This window comes from Centroberyx affinis, unplaced genomic scaffold, assembly GCF_046629955.1.
Source record: "Centroberyx affinis isolate AG114_WGS23_722 - 3 ecotype Tasmania unplaced genomic scaffold, CSIRO-AGI_Caff_v1 ptg001684l_1, whole genome shotgun sequence".
Taxonomy (NCBI): Eukaryota; Metazoa; Chordata; class Actinopteri; order Beryciformes; family Berycidae; genus Centroberyx; species Centroberyx affinis.
Window position 1 is genome coordinate 118,508 of NW_027280103.1, and position 21,196 is coordinate 139,703.

Sequence of the window (21,196 nt, forward strand, 5' to 3'; positions counted from 1 at the left end):
ATGGGAAGTTCCAGCTCCTCCCTCGTCGAGGAGGCCGAGGGCGACGCTGCGTCCCGGGGCTCGGCTCTGCCCCCCTCCCCCCTCATGGGCTGTCTGAGGAGCAGCCAGAGCACCTTCATCCCCCGGCAGCTTCCCAGACCCACCAGGCACCGAGAGCGCAGGTGAGACCAGGAGCCGGGAGCCACGCTGGAGACCGGTGACATGTTTGGCTGTTGGGCCGTGATTTGGTTTGGACACTGTAAACCCTGTGCAGGCAGAGTCAGGCCTGGGACAGCAACCGCCATAGAAGCATTTAATGGACAGACCTTAGATTTCCATTAGGATTTACAGCTGGCATTCATTGTTAATTGAGACAGTGAAGCCTTTTGTTTTTGCTTCATTTGTTTGAACTTTCAATGACCTTTGCATCATGCGCTCCATTCTGCGCACCCGTCTTATTTTCACAATAATGAGCCCAATATTAGAAAAAAGGAAAAAACGGAAATGACCGGTTGCTCTATATTGTCGAACTAGGATCAAAAATGTATCAGGTGCTCTTGGAAAACGGGGAAAAAAGAGTGCTACAAACAAAAGGACAATCCAGGCACTCAAAATATAAAAATATAACCACGAGGAAGAAAATATTTAAAAAGCCTTTATTGTAGTGGCTAAATCATTAAAAAAGCCAACATGTTTCGACCACTGTAGGTCTTCTTCATGGCTTTAAACAGCCTAATATCAACCGTAATATCTCATGAAAGACATTGCAGGATTAAGTATTCTTTTGCCAAATGAAGCCATGACTTCCATTGATTCAGTTTAGGCTATGCAAATCTTACACTAAAATAAGTTGCAAGTGGTAAATGCGGCGCCCCTGAAAGGATACGTGTAAAAAATTTTTAAAAAATACGGTCAGTGTCGGCCAAAAAGTTAATCTCATGCAAGATACTCACTCGTACGTACAAGATAAACTTACGTTTTGGCCGATGTTGATTGCAAACATTTTGTTTTTCCCCTCAGAGCTTCTGTAACTTCACAGTCTGCCGTGGCCAGAAACTCTTTCAGCTTTAGCTCCGTTTTGCTCTGGAAGAACAGAACCTCTTCCTGTTTTGTGCCATAAAGCGATCCAGCAGATTTCCCTCCACATCTGGCTCTCAATGTAAAATGCAGAGTAGAGGCTGGCAGTCATCTTAGCGATGGTCTTGTTTGTTTATGGTAATTTTACTAATGTCTCCAAATGAATGTGCTAAAAATGTATTGATGTTAAAAAATCGCACCTTTAATTTGGAAAGTATAGCTGAATGGATGGGATAGTTAATTTATATTCTACAGTTGTAGCACAAGAGTATTTGTACATGTCATAGGCCTGTTTTGTTGAGTGACTCGGAGTCGTTACATGTGGGATATTTTATGTTAGTGGAGCTCCAGGCTAGTGTTGCCATGAATTTTTCATGATGGGTCAGAATGAAGTCAGTCCCGGCCTTCCATAGTTTTGTGCAAATCCCCCCCTTATTGATTAGTACAGTCTCTAATATTCTGTCTATATTCTGTCTAATGTGAGTCTTCTCCGCTGCCACCACACGTCCCCCCGCCTGTATCTGACTCGGTGCCAGGCGGGAGTCGAGTTACTCACTGACAGGAAATGTAATGCCATTGGGGAATCCCTGATGGTTGCCTTCCTGCCTTAGCTGTGGACGCTGGGCTGGAAAGGCAAAAAGACTCAGAGGTTGTCAGAAGGAATTCAGGTCTGTAGATATTCCTGCATTAAGGTTGATGCATATGGATCAGAGTTTTCATCATCAAAATACTATTTGTAAATGAAAAAAAAGTTGAAATGCATTGATGACAAGTGATTTCTGGAGGCATAATCGTTGTTCTGTTTTACTTATTTCAAAATTTTAAAAAGACAGTTGCAAAAAGCAGAACATTTTGCTGAAGCACTGAATAATCAGTTGAAAGTATGATTTAATAAATTTGCACGTTCGGTGCATGTGTGAACTTGTACTTTCTTTCTCGAGGGCCCAGAAGCTTAATTAATTCAGAGCGCTGTCAAAATTCACATTAATATTTACTCAGCGTCGTCCAGGCGGAGGACGAGCTGCAGCAGTGACTTCAGATGTTTGTAATGCTGAACCAAACGTCAACAAGTAAACAACCGGAGTGTGTGGAGCTGCTGACCGCTCCACTCTGCAGAAATGTCTTCCCTTCATCAAGCCTGCTATCTGAACCTTTTAAATGCATCTTTTCTTTTCTTTTCTTCTCTTTTCTTCTCTTCTCTTCTCTTCTCTTTTCTTCTCTTCTCTTCTCTTCTCTTATCTTTTCTCCTGGAGCTAGTCTGTGCATTAGACAAAGCGTCACACTGTCTGAAGGAATGAACCCGAGCATACTCAGTTGGGAATGCTGCATAATGAGACGACCGATGATGTCATTCAGGTGGCAGGCGTTATTTATGAGCGCCTTTGATTGAAATGGCAGTAAATTCCTAAGAGATGTCAGCAACGCATTGAGTGTTTGAATACAACGTGATATAATTGCTGAGCAAAGGAATTTAGTTATTATTGATGAATAACAGCTTTTTTTAATTAATGCGTGTGCCGCCTTTTCAAAGAAAGTGCTTTCGAAATGCTTTTAAAAGTTTGACTATGTGCATACGGGCAGACTTTTACAGTTTAGGAGAGAAAAGTAACAGCTGAGCTCTGCATCACAAGAACACCTGCACATTTAGCCAGTTTGCACTGCAGTAACCCATCCAGGTAGGGCTGCGCTGGGGGGTTTGGGCGTGATGCCAAGACTTACAGTACAGCTCGAATGTGGGCCAGCCAGCGCACAGATGTCCCAGAGGCTCCTTGTGTCCAAATTTCTCCCTGGATGCTACGGCACAGCTAATCTGGGTCTGCTGCACGGTCCCAGACTCTCTGCACAATGAGGGAAGTGAATCTTGTGTGGATTATAGTGTTTTTGTACCCAGTTCATTAGATTACAAAGAGCTGAGCACACTGCACACGAGCTATTTTTACTAGTGGTGAAATGTCTGGCACAGTACACAAGGGAGGTAAGAGATTCACAGATGTGGCTCATCGGTTTCTGTGAGGAACAAGTTGAAGCACATTTTATGTTGTTACAGTTGTGCAGCATTTTGTATCATTAGCATATTCATGCATTTTAATTTTCTCTGTCAGCCGCCACAGGGTAAGAAACAGCAAGAATTGCTATGCATCTGTTTATATTGGGGCTTTTCATACATCTTCCCCAGCTTTTTCTGCATCTTCTTCCCACGTATTTTGCTGTTACTTGAAGCTAGAGTTCAACCGATATGGGTTTCCAAAGACCGATACTGATATCTTTTGATTGAAGCTGCCGATAGCTATCTGTACTGATAGTCAATGTCTGTGAATGTGACCATTTTCATGCCAAAAAATACCCAAAATTGGAAGTTTCCCCCAGAATTGTATTCTTGTCAGAGTGGAAAAGCCTCTGAAACATCTAGACCATGGGACACTAAAACTCTCCACTGAAACCCTCGATAATCATTAAAAAATAATTACATACTTGTGTGGAATCTGATCAAAATTCACAATTCAGGTTCAGATCTTCCTATAGACAGCCAGTGTAGTATTGATCAATTCTACAATAAATACTGTATGTAATCAATCAAACTGCATCATATCCATCATATCAGAGGTGGACCACACTGACTGGACTAGCTGATTTTTAACAGGGCCAATATCATATAAGTTTATGTGCTTTTCTCTCCAGTTTCTCTTCCGGCTCGATGCCCATGCAGAGCAGCCAGTGGGCGTGCGGCTGCTGCACCTTCCTCAACGCGGCCGGCGCGCCCCGCTGCTCCATCTGTGAAGCTCCTCGCCGGCGGCCCGAGGCCCGCTGGATGTGGCGGGGCGGCGGCAGGGAGGAGCGCCGCTGGTCCTGCCCCCGCTGTACGCTCGCCAACTCCCCCAGCAGCCCGGCCTGCTCGCTCTGCGGCTACAGCGGAGCGCCGGGCGGACAGGAGCCGCCCCGGGACTCGTCCGAGGACCAGCCCCGACCCCGACGCTCCAGCAGCTGCTCCGCCCCCCTGAGGCCGCCCCAGATGGCGTCCGCAGACCCGTGCGGGCAGCAGAGAAACAGTCAGAAGGGGAAACAGCCAGAAGACGTAGGCGTGGAGGGACTGGCGTGGGACTGTTCGAGGTGCACCCTCCAGAACACCCCCATCTCCATGTCCTGCTCTGCGTGTGGCGGCCCCCGCAAACTGTCCCTCCCCCAGATTCCCGCCGAGTCCTTGCTCATGCCTGAAGTCTGCGATCAAACAGGAGAACAACAGCCAGAAGCTCCGGCCGCGGCGCTGTCCCTCTCCATCTCCACCAGGGGGGAATCCCTCCCGGCCGAAGCCCCGTACCCGCAGCCTCCCCCCTCGGCGCTCGCCGCACCGCCCCCGGGGCAGAACAACCCGCTCCCCTGCAGCCGCAGAGAGGTGCCCCCCCCACAGGCGTGTCTCAGCCAGGCACACGCCTCCGGCCCGTCTCCCTCCACGCCGGCCGCCTCACATCTCTCCGCCCAGCAAGAGCCGCTGCCCGGCCGGCGGCTCAGCATCCTGAAAGAGGAAATGTCACCGCTATCACCAGCGTCGGACGCCTCTAAATTATTTCCTCCCCGCGCCGCCCCTCCGGACGGGACGGGGCAGTGGTCGTGTCCCGCCTGCACCCTCATCAACGAGGTGAAGGCCAAGCACTGCCTGGCCTGCCACACGCCTCAGCTGTACCTCGCGCAGCTCAGGCCGGCCGCCGGACTCAAGAGGAAGGAGAGCATGCTGGTGGAGGCCCGGCGGCAGAATGATGAAGGAGAGGCCAAAGAGCTGTGGGAGAACATCATCAGCTTCTGCAGAGAGGTTTGTGTTCAGTTAGAGCAGCATTTCAGATTTAGGGTCATTTAGGGTCCAGTTACACCTGTAGTTTGTTTTCTTTGGTTCAGACATAGTGGAAATGTTTACTGAATGTTGAATTTTTGTATTTGGTTCGTTCAAGTTCACACTGCCCAATTACAAGTGAACCAGGGCATATAAACAAAAATCACATGGACTCACAAGTAGCTAATTTATTGCACTGCAGAAAAAATCTCAATCTTAACAAGTCATTTACTGACTATTATTAGTCCTAAAAGTGTAATTTTCTTAAAATAAGTGAAAAAATCTGCCAGTGGGGTTCAATAATTTCACTTGTGTCCAGTGCAATTAAACTTCAAGAATTTTATAGAATCGAGTGTCATTTTCTTGATAGCAGTGCAGTGATCTGCCTTATTCTGACTGATCTCAACATACTGACACTCTATCTCTCCTCACTGGCAGAATTTTTCTCTTGGTTTAAGAAAAATAGGATTTGAAGGCTGAATATGAGACTAAATGACTGTCATCCTACCAGTTTATAGATTTTGGCAGTGGAGGCGTCAAAACAAATCTGATTCCAGTTCCTGGAACTTTAGCTAAGCATGTTGGACTTGTCTGTCTCTTCTTCTCTGGTGTTCATACCAGAGAGGAACACATGAAGAGACAGCTGAATACGAGCATCAGTCCAGACTTCATTTTGTTCTGCTCGGCTTTCCAAGCTTGAGGAACTGCTGGCTATCAGATGTCAACATCCGTCTCCTTATACCCATAAAACCTTGCTTTTTCGGTCGTTTCCTGTAATTGGTTCGGATTTCATTCTCACTCCTAATAAACCGCACTGCAGTTCTCTTGTTAGAGGACAGAGACTCACATTTTCAGGCGTCTCGGTGCTTTGGTGCCACCTGAGTTCGAATGATGCAAATAAGTAACCGAACTAAAGGAGGAAATGTTCCGGGGTTCAATTAAACCGCTCCAAACATGCTTTTGTGGAAATGAACACACACATTTAGCTTGAATGCTGAGATTGAAAAGGTATAATTGCCTTGTCTTTGGTGAATTAGTTCTGCTGAGGCTCACAGCTGGTGTCACTACTAACTCTGTATGAATCTTTGTGAGAAAATACAAACACATCACTTCTCTGTCTCCACCACCTGAATGTTGCCATTTTGTTGTGTAGTTTTTTTTTTTTTAGTAAGTTAGCGCTACTTGTTTTTGTGTGTTTTATCATGGTTTTACTGTAAAAGTGCTATTCCTGTGCCCTCCCATGTTGTTCTTGTTGTCTTGAAGTGTGTTACACTTCTGCTTAAGATGCACTTTAAGTACATTTGATTTCATGTGATGTGATCCAGTCTTCTTTCCCACCGCTCTCTCCCAGAACGCCGTGACGTTTGTGGACGACAGCTTCCCTCCCGGCCCAAAGTCCGTTGGCTTCCCGGAGGACGACAGCGTCCAGCAGCGGGTCAGAAAGTGGCTCCGCCCCCAAGAAATCAACTGCTGCAGCTTCAGAGAGCGCGGGGTGAAGTGGTCCGTCTTCCGCACGCTTCGCCCGTCCGACATCCTGCAGGGACTCCTGGGTAACTGCTGGTAAGCCCGACCAAAAAAGCTATTTACACAACGATTTAGTGGTCATCGTTAATGGGTTAGGATGAATTCAACATTAATGACATTTAAAGTGATGTTGGACTTTGGCAGTACCTTGGGTTGTGTGTCTTCCTCCATGATAAAACCACAAAATCGGTGATTCTCTGTTATCTGTTGCTGCAGCAGAGGAGATTTGTGTGTGAATTGTGTTTTTTTTCTCTCTCCATTCACTGCCGTTGTATGGAGGAACAGTCTGAAAATCACACTTCTAGCACATAAACGAACGAACAAAGTAGATTCTGACAATATATAGAAAAAATAGTCCTGTGGCTGAATTTTGGTTAAGTGAATCACTTTCTTTATGTTTATTAAACCTTTAAGTTTAGGAAATGTGAAACACTTTCTCAATACCTAATACTGAAGTGTCTCTGAACAAGGCACTTGACTCTCTAACTCAGCGGTGACCAATCATTAGTACACCTTCTGCCAGACTGATCAGTGAAATCAGATGGTGTGTGTTTGGTTTGAAGGAAAACCTGCAGACTCTTGGTCCTCCGTGTCACATGGTTGGACACCACCGCTCTAACAGTGGAGCTTCTCAGGTCACATTCACACCAAGCATGTGTGGAGAACTTTGTTTGAACTCTGCAGCGTTTCCTCCTTTAGTTCAGTTCATTTGTCCAAATGAGAACAATGCCATTCGACCGTAACACCAAAGAACAGCACCGAGATGCCTGAAAATGTCTCTCTCTTCTTCCAAGAGAACTGGTTTGTTAGGAGTGAGAATGAAATCCGAACCAACTGCAGGAAACAAACCCAAAAATTCAAGGATTTATGGTAATTAGAAGACGGATGTTGACATCTGATAGCCAGCAGTTCCTCATGCTTGGAAACCCGAGCAGAACAATTTTATTTTATTTATTTAACCTTTATTTAACCAGGCAGGTAAATTAAGAACAAATTCTTATTTATAATGATGGCCTAGCGAGAGGACAAAAGGACCTCTCGAAGGGTAAAGGGAAAAGGGGACAAAAAAAAAAATGTATATATATAACAAATAAAAAAAATAAATAAATAAATACATAAATAAAAAAATTAAAAATTAAAAAAACACACGCAAAAGAAACTAAACAAAGAACAATCCAGATAAGACTATCAGACACAAATGTTACATACATCGCAGAGGCAGAGAAACCCAACACACTATGGGAACGAGGAAATAATCAAAACACACACCAAACAAACAACCAAATAAATTACAAGTCATGCAAGTCTTGAAGCAGAATAGACAAATTTCTTTGTCAGTTAAAAAGCTGAACAAAATGAAGTCTGGACTGATGCTCGTATTCAGCTGCCTTCTTAAGAGACAGACAAGTCCAACATGCTTAGCTAAAGTTCCAGGAACTGGAATCAGATTTGTTTTGACTCCCCCACTGCCAAAATCTATAAACTGGTAGGATGACAGGTCACCAAAACTCTGTCCAATAAATGAGATACTTGTGAGTCCCTGTGATTTTTATTTACAAGTCCCGGTTCGCTTGTAATTGGTCCGTGTGAACCTAAACAAACCAATTACAAAAGTGCAACACAGGAAACTTTTCCACCATGGTTTGCACCGAAGAAAACAAACTGCCAGTGTGATCGCAGCAGAGGACTGCGGCTGTGCTGCACAGCTCCCAGGTGTGAATGTGTATAAATGCATTAATGTGAAGCAGTGCATTGCTCAGCAAACCCTCCCTGAATAACTTTTAGCTGTGACCAGCAGTGAGTATAAGTCACTCTGTCAGTCGGTCCGTTCGGTGGGTCCCAAAAATGTTAAAAAGCTTTACTGCGCATGTGCCATAATAAAGACTCTAATAAAGCCTGTCTGTCACATCACTTTGAGTTGAGCTCGGCTGGTGAAGCGTAGGTTTGCCGCACCAGTGATCCGGGGGTCTAATCCCAAGTGAGTCAATTTAGCGCCAAGCCGGCCGCAGTTTATCACAAATTACGTTGAAAGTGCAGTTTGGTGCTTGTTTCCTTAAAAGCTCAGAGCAGAGCTGTCGTTCAGTATTCCCCCGAAGCAAACCCCAGACGGACCCGGCCGACCATCTGACAGCTCTGCTCTGTCTGAATGTGTTGGAAAGCAGGTTCCTGAGCGCTTTGGCGGTCCTGGCTGAGCGTCCGGAGCTGGTGGAGAAGGTGATGGTGACGCGCTCGCTGTGTCCGGAGGGAGCCTATCAGGTGCGTCTGTGTAAGGACGGCTCCTGGACCACGGTGCTGGTGGACGACATGCTGCCGTGTGACGAGTACGGCCACCTGCTCTTCTCTCAGGTGAAACGTCCGCATGCAGGCAACACTCAACCATGTTTTCCCCAGAGCAAAACAACAGGAAACATGTAATGATGTATATTATTTTCCAGGTTTCATCAAAATTGGGCCAGTGATGTAGAAAGTGCTTTCAAAGTTTGACATTTTGCCCTTTAATTATAGCATCTTTAACGCCAAAACACAGTGCCAACATGTCATCAACATGCTCATTTTGTTCAAACCCACAAAGCTTTATTTTAAATTCTAGTCAAGATCCCAACGTTTCAAAAGATATCAAACATGTCAGGTGGAATTACAGGGAAATAGTAAAATACAATGGTGCACAAACATCTACATTTTTTCCATTTGATGTAAGGGTGCAGCCATAACAAAAGTTGCATCTTGGGTTTGAATATTTCACTCTGTATAAGCAGCTGGAAAAAATGCTTTTTCTGACTTTGAAGCTTAAGGGAAAGTTTAAGGGGAACAGGGTGTCTGCAGGGTCTTAAAAAGTACTAAAAGGTAATAAATCAATCTAGCAAAAATTAAGGCCCTTAAAAAGTATTAAAAAGTCTTAATCGCCATTTTATGAGGTATTCAATTTTGTAGCTATTTTTTCAATGTGAATACCCTATTTGTCCAAAGAGTTTGTGTGCTAAAAGTTTATATATTTTGCTCCTCACAACAAACTACAACAAACTACAACCGGAAACAGTGATGCATAACCCGGAAGTTAAGAGACGCTCTCTTGTGCACCGAGTGAATTTGGGATTCTTCGTGTCGGCTGTCACTAAGTGTAAAGTACTATGGAAAGTGAATGGGAAAGAGAGCAAAGCATGCAAAGACCACAGAGATATTTGTTAATGACCGTGTTGTGCGTTCGTGTGTGTGTGTGTGTGTGTGTGTGTGCGTGCGTGCGTGTGTGTGTGTGTGCGTGCGTGTGTGTGTGTGTGAGCGTGTTACTGTTATTACTTTTAATAAACCTTGCCTTTGGGTTAGTCACTCAATTTATTCTCTTGAGCTTTGTTCCCTCCCAACCTATCTGAATTCTGTTGTATTGATACAGTGGTCCATAGAATCGCAAACTAAGACTGTTTAGTTTTGCAATCTCAAAATCAGTGTGTGTCAAGGTGTGTCGCTGATGTAACCGGTTACAGCTCGAAGTGGCGTTGAGGTCTTAAAATATATTGAAAGGTTCTTAAAAAAGGTCTGAAAAGGTATTGAATTTAACTTCAGGATTCCTGCATATACCCTGGGGAAAGTCAGGGTGCGACGGGTTAAACTCCTTCTGTCTTTCTCTCTCTCTCTGACACTTGGCGCTCCCCCAGGCCCAGCGGAGGCAGCTGTGGGTGGCGCTGATAGAAAAAGCCCTGGCCAAGCTCCACGGCTCCTACTTCGCCCTGCAGGCGGGCCGCGCCATCGAGGGCCTGTCCACGCTGACCGGCGCCCCCTGCGAGTCGCTGGCCCTCCAGGTCAGCAGCACCAACCCCAGGGAGGAACCCATCGACACCGACCTCATCTGGGCCAAGATGCTGAGCTCCAAAGAGGCGGGGTGCGTATCAGAGGAAGGTTCGATTCTCACCTGTTATAGTTTTCTCTGATTGCTTAGGCACTGTCTTTGAAACTATAGGCTATTTTTTGCAAAACTCTACACACTAACCACAAAACCTTACACCAAACCAGCAAAATATTATACATCTCTTGCAAAAGCAAACAATTCTTGCAAAACTCTTCAAACTCTTTTAGAAATTGTGTTTTTGCGTCAATACAGTACACACAAACCATCATTTGAATAAGCACACAAAGCACCAACTACACACTGAAAGTATAAATGAAAAACACTTGTGGCTTTTGCTTTTTCTGTGTGCAGGGCAGAGCAGTTTGCAATAAAGTTTTGTCATACATGTAGTAAACACACATACACACAGGTATCCAAATGTGTAAAGTATGGATGTGTATTCCAAACATAGCACACTATTAATACAAATAAGGGGAAAAAGTTTGTTTTTTTTCTCAAAATGTTCTACAGTAACACTCCTCAAACAGCAAAAGCGCAGTAGAAGAAAACAAAAACATTTGTGCTAGAAATAAAAGAACAGAAAAAAATAGGCTAAATCTCGCCTTCTTTGTGGGTCTGGCCATAAGTTTACAGTGTTGCTAGAAGTGTGTTATTACTGTAAATTGCAAACTGAGTGTAAAGCAGTGAGTTGTGTTTACAGTTTTGCAAAAAGTGTGTTATAAAATTACAAACTGAGTGTAAAGCAGAGAACGTGTATTCAGTTTGGCACACTTGGTAAATGCATTGGCTACAAGTGTTAATGGTTTCAGAGATAGTGCTTCAAGAGTCACTGTTAGTGTTTAAGCATTCAGAAAAAACTGTAACTTATTGTCCTTTCATAAGACGGTATTACCCATAACTCTGCTGTGTGCTGCTGCTGCACCAGTTTCCTTATGGGAGCGTCCTGCGGAGGAGGAAACATGAAGGTGGACGACTCGGAGTACGAGTCGCTGGGTCTGCGTCCGCGACACGCCTACTCTGTCCTCGATGTTCGTGACGTAGACGGTCACAGGTGAGCGTTCACTCGGTCTGTTTTTGCTGCGTGTCATGGTTATGCTATTGGAGAATATGTTCTGACATTGACCCTCAACCACAAAGCAAAACTCATCCTAAAACACTAACACACTGGGTCGAACCACACACTGAATACAGCAAAGTTACATTTCATATTTTGAATTCATTGCACTTCTTCCTAAATATTACTGTGACCTAGATGTAATCCCACTTTTTGAATTCATTATCCAGAATCTTATCAAATCTTATCAAATTACAGAATTCAGTATAATAAACAGGGAAAATATTGTTAGTTGATTTGAGTCAGTGGCCCAGTGCTTGTGTTTCATTTAGTGTAGTAGTAGTTAATTGTTTACAAAAGACAGCTGTTAGTTGAAACACTGAATTAAAAAAATCTGTTTCTGATACTTGACCTCAACACCTCAATACCTCTCGGTACAGCATCTTGGGATCGGCAGTTTGTTCTTCTAGTCCAGCAGCCTGAGTCCCTGCATAGTGCGGGCAGTCAGTCTCTAAAGAAGGATCTGAAAACAGTTACTTTGTCCTACGGGGCAGTAAATATTAGGGCTGCAACTAACGATTATTTTCATTGTCGATTATTTTCTCGATTTATCGATTAGTTGTTTGGTCTATAAAATGTCAGAAAATGGTGAAAAATGTGGATCAGTGTTTCCCAAAGCCCAAGATGACGTCCTCAAATGTCTTGTTTTGTCCACAACCCAAAGATATTCAGTTTACTGTCATAGAGGAGTAAAGAAACCAGAAAATATTCACATTTAAGAAGCTGGAATCAGAGAATTTTGACTTATTTTTCTTAAAAAATTACTCAAACCGATTAATCGATTATCAAAATAGTTGGTGATTAATTTAATAGTTGACAACCAATCGATTAATCGTTGCAGCTCTAGTAAATATCTTATTTACTTCCCCTTAAACTCATTTTCTATCTGTGAACAGCTCAGTAATTTGAATTTACTCATAAATGTACCAGTGCTGTGAGTACTGTGAAGGAGCCACAGTACTGCTGCCTTACTCTCTGCAGTTCAGATGACAGCCAGTGAAAATCAACATGTTAACTGAGTGTTACTTGTTTAACAGCCACTCTGATTATCCAATGGACCATGTACTAGATATGTCAGAGCATCAGAGAAAGACAAAATTTGTAAATTCAGTGCGTATGCCAAATTTATTAAAGACTTCCACATGTTTTCAGAGATAACGATGAACCCTGCCTCCTCAGGTTGCTGCAGCTCAGGAACCCGTGGGGGCGTTTCTCCTGGACGGGACCGTGGGCGGACAGCTGGCCCAACTGGCCTCCGCACCTGAAGAGGGAGCTGTGCGCCCAGCGGGCCGAGGACGGCCTGTTCTGGATGGACTTCTGGGATTTCATCAGGTAGACCGGGGGATCATTTCCAGTCAGACCGTAGGAAAGTAAACACACTGATGCAGAGAGACTTTCATCAAGCTGCTGTGGCTTCAAGTTTTAGCTGCAGTGTGTTCAGTTCAGTGGGCTCGCTAAAGTCCTACGTGATTCAAAACACTGATGTCTCCGCTCCCAGCATGAACTGTTGCCTTCCAGTCGACACTCAGGGAACAAAAGACGTGTCTCAGGAAGCTCAATCTGAAAAATCTGAAAAAAATGTGCACAAAAATCTATGCAACACAGGGAAAAATAAAGAATATTTCATTTAAAAAACTGGGTTTCTTTTTTCAGATATGAAAAGAAATATTAAGAATAATCAATATGTGAATGATTTCATTTTAGTGTTTGTGTGTGTGTGTGTGTGTGTGTGTGTCTCTCTGTGTGTGTGTGTGTGCATGTGTCCTCACATGTCTGTGAGCGTGTGTTTGACCCCGGCAGGTACTTTGACTCGGTGGATATCTGTAAGATCCACTCGGACTGGCAGGAGGTGCGGGTGCCCGGTGTTTTCCCCAGAGGGGCCGACGTGCCGGTGACCGCCGTGTCCATCACCGTGCTGGAGAGGACCACTGTCGAGCTGGCCTTGTTCCAGGAGGGCAGCAGGTACCACAGACACACACCATCTGTCCGTCATCTCCTTCATCACTCCACCGGTCCAACCAGAATGGAAATAAACTGTTTGGAGGGAAATAAAGAGCTAGAAGTGTCTTGAATTTCCAATTGGACGGGGTTGGGGGGATGTTGTCGTTCCAAAACAGAGTTCAGGCCAGAAAGTGAGTCTTGAAAGCCAGAAATCCAGTAATCGTTGAGTCAGTGGTATTGATCAACAACCCTATCAACCCCCCCTGCAGATATATTATAGTCAATTTGTGCTATGCGGCACTGTTACCCCTCCCAAAGTGAGGGAAGGAACATTTTAGACTGGATGTCATGCTTTAAGGGTTCATTTAGTTAGCTATTGAATGATTTATCAATGTCATCTTGGGACTGAGGTTTCCTTAGTGTTTTTGTCCTTTATATCAGTGTTCTTTTGTGACTTCAAACAGTTTGTGGTGAAACATATTCCTGTACTGTATACAGCTGAATCTCTATTGTAGATGGATACTTAAAAGATTTTTTCATGATTATTGTCAATAATTATATGGATTGTGTGCATGTCTCTCTTTGTACCAACATCCATTTGTTTTGGGCATATCAACTGTGGACTGTTATCATTTAACTGAGTCAGTGTGTATTGTGTAAGTACATGTGGATATAGTGAAACGCTCCACACCCTTCTTCTAATAGCGGGATCCTGCTTTTGCTGCAGTGCTATGCGACAAAATCCTACTTGTTGCCCCTTCAGTCAAAGTCAAAATCCAATCAGGGCTGAGATATCGTATGTGATGGATGAACGAACGAAGAAACAAACAAAAGAATGGGTGAACTAACGCAGTGGTTCCCAACGTGGGGTCCGGGGACCACCAGGGGTCTTTGAGGGGGTTCCAGGGGGTCCCCAGCAAATTGATTAAGAATTAGTTTCTCTGTTATCTCTCTATCTCCAATACAGATTGTCATGGAATTATGGACAAAATCATATCTAACAATAAAAATACTGTCAGATTTGGGTCAAATGGGGGTCCGTGGCTCTAATGTGGACTAAATTAGGGGTCCTTGATATGAAAAAGGTTGAGAATCACTCAACTAATGGATGGAACCTGATCCATAGCCCCTCCCCTCTTGATTTCACTGCTATACCTCCTGAACATTTCCCCCTCTCCTCCCTCTCCTCCCTCCTCCCTCCCTCAGGCGGTGGGACACGGCAGAGAGCCACCTGTTGGACCTGTGTGTGCTGGTGTTCAGGGCCGGGTACGACAGCTGCGGCGCCCTGGCGCTGGGTCGCCTCCTGGCCCACAGCCGGCGCTCGGTGAGGAGGTTCGTGGGCTGCGACGTCATGCTGGAGCCGGGGGAGTACGCCGTCCTCTGCTGCGCCTTCAACCACTGGCAGAGCTCCGACACGGACGGGACAGGTGGGAGCTGCGGTTAGGACGGTCCTGAAGGCTGAAACTGATACCTGTGTGTTTGAAATGAAGCTGCCGATAGACAGTAGACTGTATTTTGTGTCAATCTTCAGTATCTTTCACTATTTCACTAATTTCACTGTTTTCATACCACAAAATCCAAAAAATGACAAGCACTCACTGCCAAGAATGGAAAAACAATTAAATTAAAGAGGAACTAAACCCCAAACCCAAATCTGTGTAAAGCCTGACATCTAATGGTTTAAAGCATGTTACTGAAATGGCCTTCTGCTATTGGCTGATAAGATGAGATAAGATGAGATAAGATGAGATAGGACAAGATAACATAAGATAACATAAGATAAAATAGCACTTAATAATCTTTGGCTCTTTGGTGCCAGGTGATGTCACCACCTGTTGTACTCTATAGAAGGTGACATCACCTGGCGTCAAAGATCAGCCAATAGCAGATGGCAATTTCAGTAGCATGCTTTTTACCAATAGATGTCAGGCTTTACACAGATTTGGGTTTGAGTTTTAGTTACTCTCAAAGTATACTCAATATTAGCAAAAAATATTGGCAATTGGCAGCTTTAATCCAAAAAATATCTGTATTGGTATCGGTATCAACCTTCAAATATATATAATATATATCAGTCGAAACCCTAGTTCTTAGTCAGCTTGCAGGACTATAAGGAATAAGAGCCATGATACAGTTCTTGTGCATTCTTTGACATACTTTTTTTTAATTACTCAGTTGACAAAGCGTGGCTCTGTGTCTCTCCAGCGAGCTGCTACAGATCTGAGCCTCCTGGCTACATGCTGGCGGTCTACAGCTCCAGGCTGCTGATGGTGGAGCAGGTGACGGCCTCCACCACCACCATCGCCGACGCCATCGTCCAGCTGACCGAGACCAAGGGCGAGAGACACGAGGTGAGAGGCATGCTGGGTAAGACCTGGATCATCTGTTAGGGTTAAACAGGAGATGTGGCTCGTTTTGATGTTTATGAATACATACATTCAATCCATGTTTATGAATACAGTCCTGTGTAGGAGTCGGGAGTCAGGGTCCGCTCCAGGAAACCCACAGCTGCGTAGCACTAACTGGTTGGTTGTCTCTGTCAGGGCCGGGAGGGGATGACCTGCTACTACCTGACCCACGGCTGGGCCGGGCTGATCGTCATGGTGGAGAACCGGCACCCCCGACATCACCTGCATGTGTCCTGCGACTGCAGCGACAGCTTCAACGTGGTGTCGACCCGCTGCAGCCTCAAAACCATCGACAGCATCCCTCCTCTGCACAGGTACGCTACACCAGAGACTGCTGTTTCACCTCCAATCTACAGCTGACACATCAATTAAACAAGTTTTGGGTCATGCATGTGTATAATGTGTGATGATACAGCTGCAATTAGGATTAGACCGATATATCAGTTTGCCAATTGAAAAATTGGATATCAGCCAGTTATTGTATGCGTGCTTTATATGTTAGTAAGTATGCATAGATTTATTTTAGTAATATTATTATTGTTATCCTGGCTTTCAATGGAATAATGTCCCATAATGGTCTAAATGCTGTTTCAGAGGCTTTTCTATCCTGAGAAGAATACATTTCTGGGGAAAACACTGAATTTTGGGGGGAAATGTTTGGTATAAACATGATCAAATTAAACTCTATTGAATATCGCCACAAAACGCTGACAATCGGCAGCTTCAATCCAAAAACGTGTCGATATCTACTTTCAAAAACCCATAACGTCTGAACCTTATCTACAGCCCAAATTTTGTTTCCAAGACTTTTTTGTTCAAATTCTTCCTCATTTCTCCAAAGTTGTCTACCCCAGCTTTAACTAAATGTTGGTGTAGATTCATGCATGACAATCTGCTGCCTAATGTTTTAGTTTCATGTCCTGTTTATGCATGTTGTCCCTACATGAGGTACATGAGGTTGTCATTCTGTTTACCAAAGGCTTATTACATCATACATGAGGTGATGTATGATGTATGTGGGTTTCGTGTGAGTATCACATGCTCATTCACAACCTCCAGCCCTATTGAAGTGACTAAATACCTCTTTAGGCTGGGACACCATCAAAGTTGCCATGGACAGGATTAGAGAGATGACATTAAATAGGAGGGACATTAGATTAAATTAGATTCAACTTTATTGTCATTGCACAGAGTACAAGTACTAAGACAACGAAATGCAGTTTAGCATCTAACCAGAAGTGCAAAAGAAGCAGTAAAAGTGCAGTGCAATGTAATGTACATATGTATAATATAGAAATATAAATATATATAAATAAGCTGTAAGGGTAGTATGAATGTGCTAAGATATATACAGTGTGAACAGTATTAACAGTATCAACAGTATGAACAGTGGATATGAGTATGCAAGATATATGAATATGCAAGTGATGTATATAATAATATATGATATATGCAGTATGGTGTACATTAAGACAAAAGCTGCAGAAACAATCATAGACCAGTTGGATATATATGTTGTATTCAGTGAGAATGAGGCATTATTTCTCCCCCAGACAGGTGCTTGTGGTTCTGTCCCAGCTAGAGGGAAACGCCGGCTTCTCCATCACACACAGACTGGCCCACCGCAAGGCCGTCCAGGCTTCTCTGGGAAACTGGAGTCCCACCAAGGCGACGCACAGTCCGGCTCTCAGCCCAGAGACAGCGGGGCTTCATCAGCCTCGACCGCTATGACCGCTGACCGGCAGCCCTCCACCGGGGGGGGAGGGGGGGAGGGGTAGAGAGACAAGGAGAGATCTGTCTCTCTTACACTGGACCCGGGAAGAGGAGATAACATCGCTGTGTGGAGGCAGTTTCTGTAACGAAGGGATCATCAGAGTTAGGGAGCAGGCAGACTTGGGGAAGAAGAGGCTGATTGGAGTTTTAGTTATACAGACGTTTCTCAGAGGCAGAGCTGCTCTCTAGGCAGAAATAATCTCATTGGTTAGTTAAACCTCAGTGGGCGGAGCCAAAGAACCACAGTTTTTCTAACTAGACTGAAGCCCAGTGAAAAAGGCAAGGGGTAGGGAACTAATTATGAAGCCTAGACGCTCTTGCTAACTGAAATATATATATATATAGCCATACTAAATTATCTAGGTAAGTTAGTTAGGAAGCCCCCTGACCTTCCCATTTGTATTTTTCATTTCAATTTTGACGACAACTAGAGACTAGAGAGGAGCTCACACTCACCAATGGAAGAAAAAAAACCTCCAAACTGAGATATTGGAATACAAAAACATCATGTTTATCTTACATCTGACCAATAAAATGACATGTTCCAGTCAAACAGTGCAAATTGCTTCAGGTTACCCCATCATTCATTTTTTGCACCAATGATGGGGTAACCCAAAAACGTTTCACCTGAACAAATCGTATGTAGAATAAATACTTCTATTCCAATATCTCTGAATAGTTTCTTCTTCCATTGGTGAGTGCAAGCTCCTCCATCTGTCCAGCCAGTACAGTAAGTATGGATTCATTCGTTTTAATTTATATTTTGACCAGAGTTCCTTCTTTGCCTTTCAACTTTGCCAGTTAGCTAACTTGCCCTCCGAAAAAATGTGGTTCTTTGGCTCCGCCCATTCTGGTTGAACTAACCAATGAGATTATTTCTGCCTCCAGAGCAGCTCGGCCTTCGAGAAACGTTTGTATAACTAATAAGACTCTAATCTCCGAACAGCAGCTGCACATCCCTTGACAAGGAAAACATTTAGAACAGACCTTGTTAGTCAACTCATAATGCACTTTATATTTTCCAAAGACATTTTAGATCATAGGATGGTCTTGTGGTCCATACTGTCTGAACTGCACTGGTGATAGATGAATAGGAGTTGTTTTTAGTCAACTGTGTTTGAGCAAGCTGCCAAGACTATTCACAGGAATACCACACCATGTGTAGTTTACTGGGAAACAGGGTGTTTGTTCACCTGAGTGTTACAGTATTATTGAATCATATTGCAGTCTTGATCCTTTTAAAGGAAACATATGGGACAGGGTTAAATAAAGTCTGTGAAAACCACTGCGCACTTGTAATAGCACTTTATGAACTTAAAACTATGCTGGATTCCCACAGAGTTTCATATGCATCCATCCAAAAACACCATAAGATTGTTGGAGAGAACATAAAAAACTATGCAATTGTTTGAAAGCTATTATGATGATTTATGTGAAAACATGCATCGCTCTCTCTATCTCTGCTAATCGTTTTTATCTCTGTAATGTTTATTTGTGTGGTTAAGATATGTTTTAATATATTCTTTGTATATATTTTGAATATTTTGTCATATTTATAATTTTTTCCATTCATGTATTCCATTCTGTTCCATTTCATGACTTGCCAATAATAGAGGCCTTTGTTTTTAAATTGTAAGAAAGTTTTAATAGATGACTGTTGGTTGGATATACAGTTATTGTTAATGCAATATTTCATGATGGTTGTAAATAAATAAAGTAAATTAGGTGCGTGGGGCTTGTTGGTAACCAGTCATCTGTTTTGAATGTTGAATAATTCCTGTCTGTGTCTGGCATTTTTGCCATTAATTATAGGCTTTCCCCCCACCGTGTTAAAAGGGACATTTCATACATCCTGACATGTACTCACCAGCACCTTAAGTAGCATCCTATTGTCTGATAGTTTTAGTCATAAGAGATAATTGTAAGCCCCCTCTGTTAGTTAGGAGCCCCGCCACAACCAGCAAACACGTATGCATGTGTGTACGCTCCATGATATGTTTTGTTACCAACTCTAAAGGTCAAATAAAGCATTTTAATTCATTCAGGATGTTCTCTTTTGTTCATTGTCTAGTATTGTGTGTACTCATTACATAAAAGAGGGCAAAAACTCATAAACTCTGATACAGAATTACTGTGCACAGTGCGGTTCACTTGTCATTGGGTATTTCATCAGATAAGATGAGACTTTAAAGATTCTGGTGCTGAAATTGCATTATTGGCAAATAGTAACAGGACAGGCCTACTACCTGCAAAGAACAATACATTATAAACCATATAGCAGAGGAGTGTGTATAGTACGACATTTGGTGAAAGTTCAATAGTAATGGTAATAGTAATAGCAGTTTGTGATCAGACTTTTTCATTTAAATTCGAAATCAGGTCCGGCATATACACTGATTTTTCAAAATAAAAGCATTAAAAAAAAAAAAGTTTCCTGTTATGTTCACTCGGGCATGACTTCCGGTGACACATCCCACGTCACGATCAAAACCAAAACATCTGCTGGCTTGAAGACGTCATAACGTCACAACTGCCAGGTAGCCAGCTAGCTAAAGTACAAGACACAAACTGACCGCAGCATCAATCCACAAGGCAAGTGAGTCATCAAAACGGCAACTAAACAGCCACTTAATGCTTTAAATGACTGTGAATTCATTATCCAGCTCTCCTTGCATGTATGTGTGTGTACCTGTGTGTGTCGCATTAGCTTGGTGCTTTTAGCGTGCTAACCGTAGCAACTTTAATGTCAATGGCTAACTTACATACAGAGAACTGGGAAAAATATTAAATAAATGGGAAGTAACTGGGAGACGCTAGCGGGGTACACGCTCATATATCAACAATGTCGACTGTAAACCAATTTTTAACATACGGTTTGTAGTTCTGTCAGCCTGTTATAATGTTAGCCATGTCAACATTTGTATATTTGCCTGTTTCCGCTGTCAACAGAGTGTAAATTGTAATAATTAATAACCTGTTAATGATAACGGGCAGCACTGGTAGCATTGCTAGCGAGTTAGCTGGATGGCCTGTGCCTCATACGAAATTGCAGGCAAAAAGGCCAAAAACAACTTGTAGATTCAGCCTGTAGCCAGGATACCTTGACTTAATGTTTTAAAACATTAAGTCAAGGTATCCTGTAGTTTGAGTTAATGTTCCTGGTTCTGACAGCAGCTTGACTGAGTTCAGGACTTCAGCACTGGTCTCTGTGGCCGCTGGCTCCCTGAATGATTTGTTATTTCATCAATAGAAAAGGGAGTCTGTGACCCAGATAATTATTTTGGGTTGTTGCCCACACAGAATCAACTGCTTTTTGGTCTGGTGGGCAATGGGCAGTGCTTTCTGCAGATATACACCTGGTTGATGTAGGTAAGGTTATCAGGGTCAGTATACAAAGATTTATGGGCAACCTTTGACCATTTTGGCATCTAGATAGATAGATAGATAGATAAATACTTTATTGATCTCGAAGGAAATTCTGGTGTTCAGTAGCTTCCATGTGTACATTACAGGATAGGAAGGTACAATTAAAATTTTTTGAAAAAGCAGGATAAGAGACTAAAACAAATAGGAATAAAGGAACAAAGATAAAAAAAAAACAGTCCTGGCAGAGACTGGAAAGAAAGAAGTGCCTGTGCAATCTGCAGTATGTAGACAAGTATGCGTATACAAAACTGAGTAAACTAGATCTAAATATATATATATACATATACATA

General features: G+C 43.3%; 1 protein-coding gene across 1 annotated transcript; it reads left to right on the plus strand.

Moving 5' to 3' along the window:
* Positions 1-17,438, plus strand: LOC139651568 (calpain-15-like). Its single transcript, XM_071528532.1, has 12 exons — positions 1-161; positions 3,736-4,861; positions 6,231-6,439; positions 8,566-8,749; positions 10,054-10,277; positions 11,170-11,295; positions 12,538-12,690; positions 13,159-13,320; positions 14,506-14,726; positions 15,505-15,650; positions 15,843-16,021; positions 17,261-17,438. Exons 1-12 carry the CDS (start codon positions 1-3, stop codon positions 17,436-17,438), a joined length of 3,069 nt encoding a protein of 1,022 aa, XP_071384633.1.
* The last annotated feature ends 3,758 nt before the right edge of the window (positions 17,439-21,196 follow it).